Source organism: Gordionus sp. m RMFG-2023, chromosome 1, assembly GCF_954871325.1.
Source record: "Gordionus sp. m RMFG-2023 chromosome 1, tfGorSpeb1-WG-v2, whole genome shotgun sequence".
Taxonomy (NCBI): Eukaryota; Metazoa; Nematomorpha; class Gordioida; order Chordodea; family Parachordodidae; genus Gordionus; species Gordionus sp. m RMFG-2023.
Window position 1 is genome coordinate 48,490,409 of NC_088775.1, and position 6,000 is coordinate 48,496,408.

Consider the following 6,000-nt stretch of genomic DNA (forward strand, 5'->3'; position numbering starts at 1 on the left):
ATTTTTGGAAGCTCTAAGCATAAAATCTATCTCATTTGGTATTCATCAATATTTAGTGCTTAATTATTACATTTAAATTTCGAAATTAATTAGAGTTATAAAAACAATTATTACCCTTTGTTTATTCTTAAAACATAACCACGCTTTGTTTCAGATAAGGAAAATGATCTTGCAAAAGTCTGAAATCTTAAAATATATTTTCAATACAGCAAAATGTTGCCTTAAAAACCTTTTAAGGAATAATATATTTCATTTTTTTTTAAATTTTGCAGAGTTGTTAAAGTATCTAGATATAAAAATGTGGTATCTGTATAGATAGATTTTTTTAAAGTAACTTATCTAGATTCTATTTTAGAGATATAGTATCTGTTTTTAGTTACTTAATAAGATACATTTTAATATACTTTTATTTAACGCTTTTTTATATTATAAATAAAAATACTTGAATGCAAAATTTATTTTATTTCATATGAGCACATAATTTAAATATATATGTTAGCGTCAATGTGTTATTTTCGGCAATGTATACATTGCTTGAATTTTTTCGGCAACGTGTTATAGGGGTAGGCAGGGTGAATTAGTTATTTCGGCAAAATGTACATTGCCTAAATAACCAGGCAGCATGTTATTTTTGTAATATTATATTATTAATAATTTTTTCCTTATTATTAATTATTTTTTAAGATTAATATTTTACTTGATTAATATATAACATTTTTTTTAGATATATTATGATATTTTTTAAATATGATATTTTTAAAATATAATATTTTTTTTAGGATGATTTGATATTTTTATTTAATATATTTTTTGAGATAATATATTTTAATTTGTTGATAATTTTTTTAAAATATTTTTTGAGATAATATATTTTAATTTGTTATATTATTTTTTTTAAATATATTTTTTGACTGATATATTTTTTTAATATATATTTTTAAGATGATTTTTTATATATTTACTAGCTAATAACCCGTCAAGAATGACGGGGAATTAGAATTTTCTCCTTTATAACTATTTTTATATCTTTAAAAACTCAATCTATGAAAGGATGATAGATATTAGGGCTCCCAGGTTCTTAAATATAGTCGAGACATCCCGGTGCTTGAGACATTTTCTTTATTGTCAATAAAGGACACAAATATACACCTTGCTCACATTTAAAAGATAAAAGAAAATTTTACCCAATAATTAAGATTTATTACATGGAAACAATGTCTCTTATTGGAACCCCAAATATTACATTATCCACCAGAGCTCCTGTTAGTCAGCATTTCTGTTCACTCCCCACCGCGTGAAGGTAGGAGATGGATTTTAGGGGAGCAAAGAAATGAAAAAAAGAATGAATAAAAGAAGGAAGAAATAGAAAAAAAGAGACAAAGATATGAATTATAAGAAAATATAATAATTGTGTATACCTTAAGACTTAACGATTATGGGGTTCCACATATACATTTGTAACCATATAAAAAAATATAATATAGTAAAATTTATTGATAATGATGATGGTATCGTGTCTATGATGTTTTTGGTCGATGTAGTGTCGTTTTTTTGATTTCATTTCCTTGCTCGTAACTTGCCGTAAATAACTAAAAATAAAACGTGTAAATTGGAAGTATAAAATAAAATTTACTGATGATGATGATGGTATCGTGTCTATGATGTTTTTGGTGGATGTAGTGTCGTTTTTTGATGAATTAACTTGAAGCTACAGAATTTAATACGTCCTGATATACGACATTAAGAGTAAATACTCTATTATCATTCAAAAGTGTGCCCTGGTATTTTGTAGGTAATATTTTTATTTTCATATTTTTTTTAAATCTGCAACGTGTTAGAGCGACATAGAGCTGACCATGGGAAAACACAGGTTCAGGAAGAAAGAGGCCGACATTGTCGAATGTTTGACCTTGACATTTGTTTATAGTGATAACAAAAGCAGGAATTATAGGAAATTGGCGTCTTTTTAATATGAAAGGCAACCGGGAAGCGCTCGGTAAAAGATCAATTCGAGGAATAAAAACGCGATGGCCATTATGCGTCCTTGATAATATTTCAGAATCTATGAAATTATCATGTAAATTTTTGATAAGAAGTCGTGTCCCATTGCATAAGCCTCTGCTGGGATTCATGTTACGAAGAAGCATTATTATTGTCCCAACTTTAAGATTTAAAATATGAGGAGGCATTCCTGATGGGGTTTGAGAATGAAGAAATTCAATGGGGAAATTAAGTAAATCCTCAGGATTATCTGTTTGTATAGAATCAGCGCTAAAATATTTTTTAGAATTTCCTGGTAGTTTTTGAATAATTTCGTTATTTAAATTTAGGGCTATGTTATTTTTAGTGGTTAATATAATTTTTTTTGAAAATAGGTTAATATCAGATATTTGTATGGAGTCTCCATATATTGATTTGATTAATGAATTTTCTAATAATGAATTTGGGATTTCAATCGAATCTGGAGGGAGTAAAGGATTGGAAACATTTGATAAAGATTCTCCAACATTCAAAAGCCAGGAATTATACTCAACATCTTCAGAAGATAACCGCATATTTTCATTCAGGTGGATAACTTTAAAATAAACCCATAAATCAGAAGACTTAAGACACGATTCAATAATATATGCTTTTGAACTGTTTGGAATGACAGGTAAAGTTTGCCTAAAATCGCCGCCCAATAATATAACTTTACCACCGAATGGGAACTATGTTTGCATTATATCTTTAAGTAATCTATCGATACAGCGTAAAGCGTATTTAGTCATCATTGTGGCTTCGATAATAATTAATTTGGACCTTTTAATAACAGTAGCATCAGGGGAATGAAGACTCATGCGAGATACAGAGTTATCAACAATCGGAATAGGTAATTTAAATCCACTATGTATTGTTCTACCCCCTTTTAAAAGAATAGCGGCAATGCCTGTTGTTGCAAACGGTAAAACTATTTGGTTGCGTCCTCTAATGTAGCACATTAGGGTATTATACAAAAAGGTTGTTCCCGATCCATTTGGACCATCAATATAAAAACAACGCTGAGGAAAATCATTATTTTCGATAGATTGAACGATTAAATCAAAGGCTGATTTTTGTAAAAAATTTAATTTAGTAATTAGTTTCAATGCCTCAGCTGCCTCAAGATCATTATTATAAAAATCCTCCTGAGCTATTAAAGTAGGAACAGGCAAATTGAAATTACTACAACGAAAACCATGGTCGTGCAATACTTTTTCTATATCTGATAAGGCCATATTAATTACAATAGAATCTGTATGGGTATGTGCGAAATCTTCTATCATATATTTTTTAAATTTTTCCCAGAGGTTATTTGGATTTTCTGGCTGACAAAAAATACAAATAAAGGCAAAAGATTGACGCAACTGTATGGGCATTAAAAATGTTGACGCTTCTTCCATAAATGCTTCCCATTCCTTGTCATCAACCAATAAATTTCTTTTAAAAGCCGCCTCTTTAAAAGTATTATATAAAACTCCATTTACAATTCTCAAATATTCAAAACTTATGGCGCCAACAACATGAAGTAATAGTAAACGTAGGAAAAATCTCTCGCCGGATTTAGGATCAACAGTATACATCCTTGATAATATATTGTTTTGTCTTTGTCTAAGTTTCCACTTATTAGCGCTGAAAGTATAATGATATGGTATAGTGACATATAAATATTGACGGGCATTAACATCATTTTTATTTAATTCAAACCAGGCAGTTTTATTTAATTCAAACTAGGCAGTTAATGTAGTATTTCTGCTGGCAGATTTCTCTAATGCCTGACGTTCTTGTCCTTCTATAAAATATACCGGTTGATGAAATGGCAAGTGTATTGCTAATCGATTTATACCGTGAGATCGATCATGCATACGATTTTCTAATAATCTCCACATGGCTTCACATGCACTTACATATCGGGCATTTATATGCATTCTAATTTCATCATGAGATTGAAGCGAATTAGTTTTAAGATCTATATTAGCGCAGTCGTATCCTTTGTAAACGTACTTAAAAATATATTTGACGGATTTTATTGATGTACATATTTCAACATTTATGTGTGCATTAAATTTTAATAATAGATATTTGTTATAAGGGATTACGTATCGATTATCAACTGGCTTACCTCCGACATGAATAAAACCCTTATCTCTACGTTGATAAAATGGATATCCATTCGCATTGTGTTGAGATTCTTTTTAAAAATCTTTCGGAAATTTTTTTGTACACGAACCATTTTCCATGCATGGTGAGTGAGGATTCAAAATACCACATGGTCCATGTATCATAAAGCGAGTTAAATATCATATAATCGGGGTTCGATATTTTTATCTGGGATTTCAGCTCGAACAAAATTATCTATACACTCGGTTGTTTCATTTTTATTATTTTCGCTTAATATAATGAGCAGATGAGCATGAGGTAATCCTCTCATTTGAAATTCTATGGTATAAACATACGCCGAACATTTGCCAAAGAAATCTTTTTTAATAAAATCGTGTAATAATTCAGATAATTTTAAATGAAAAACTCTAGCTAATAAATCAGGTCTATCCGAAGGGTTCTTTTATAAAGATTTTCTTTAATTTCCCTCCAATTGGGATTGCATGTAAAAGTTATAAATAAATCAGGCTTACCAAACTTAGAAACGATAGCCATAGCATCATGATATCGTTCACGCATGTTTCTTTCGGACCCCTGAAAAGAAGAAGGCAAAATAACGGCTCTTCCTAGAGGTAAATTAGTATTATCATTTGCTTTAGAAATATGATCCATAAGCCCTGAATATTCCTCTACACGTAATTTTGATTGGTTTAATTTTATATAATTCAAATTATTAGCTTCGACTTGGAGTTAAGAATCAACAACATATTGATGAAATAATCGCCCAGCATAAAGAATAGGATTAAAAATGTTAGCACGAATAGCTAACCTTGATATTTTAAATTGTAACATAGTTATATTTGATCTTGTTCCCTTGTTAAATGGCCCATTAAATTTCATATCCGTATGCCATCCATGATCACCATAAGGAAATAGTAAAGGATACACTATAGGATCTAAATTTGGGCTAAGAATATTTAAGATAACTAAATTTGAATCATCATTTCGTGGAAAAACTTTAACATCACGTTGAAAAGGTGGTTCTCCATCATCGTTATTAAAAATCATTGCTACTTCATCAATAGTAGGAATATTAAATCTTCTTCTATCATTAGCACGATCACGGCGAAAAATCATATTTACCTTTGATATAGGACGGTTTTCTAACCTAGCTTTCATTTCTTCAGCCTTCTCAACCTCACCCAATGTTTTAAAGCTAATAGCATATGGATTTATTTGACGAATTAAAATATCAAGTTTTTTTAATAAATGAATATCACAGGCTGAATTTTCTTTTAAAAGTACACGATTTTCAATAGCCTGAGATGTTTCAAGAACATATAATTGTGCATATTTTGGGGAAACGCCATTAGGGGGATATAAATGTGAAGTTCGATGATAAATTTGACCATGAACCCTAAAACAGTATGGGCCTTTATTTAATAAATTATCATTTTTAGCCCCCATCGAGGCAAAGGCCAAGGAGCTGTTGTATGAGCGGATATTCTGAGAGAAATTTTTATAATAATGATTGTCTAAATTTGAAAGTAAATCTTTAAAAAAATCTGGATATTGTAGAGAAGGCAATAAAACACGACCTTTGAGGCAGCAATTTTTAAATTTTCCATCAGATGGTTTTCAGAAATAAAATTTAATGCATTACAATATGGGCATAGAATATTTAATGGCCCGCAGTAATGTTCAACTTGTTCTTGATTTTCAGTATCTTCAAGATGATTGGATGTTGAAGCAAATTGTTTATTTCCAGTATCTTTAAGATACTTGGATGTTGTAGGATTAGGACTTGGTTCGTTACTTTTCTTGCTACGACAAAGTGCCTGTCTCTTTCTAGCTTTCTCCTTATGTTGATTTATTATTAAAATT

General features: G+C 29.8%; 2 protein-coding genes across 2 annotated transcripts; both read right to left on the reverse strand.

The window, feature by feature from the left end:
• Window positions 1–1,697: 1,697 nt before the first annotated feature.
• On the reverse strand, window positions 1,698–2,555 carry LOC135926703 (ATP-dependent DNA helicase PIF1-like). The gene has a single exon (XM_065462636.1). It carries the CDS (start codon window positions 2,553–2,555, stop codon window positions 1,698–1,700), a length of 858 nt encoding a protein of 285 aa, XP_065318708.1.
• Window positions 2,556–2,708: 153 nt separating this feature from the next.
• On the reverse strand, window positions 2,709–4,195 carry LOC135926712 (uncharacterized). The gene is made up of 3 exons (XM_065462647.1): window positions 4,139–4,195; window positions 3,748–4,019; window positions 2,709–3,648 (listed from the first exon to the last, which is right to left on the reverse strand). The coding sequence occupies exons 1-3, from the start codon at window positions 4,193–4,195 to the stop codon at window positions 2,709–2,711; spliced, it is 1,269 nt and encodes a 422-aa protein (XP_065318719.1).
• Between the last annotated feature and the right edge of the window lie 1,805 nt (window positions 4,196–6,000).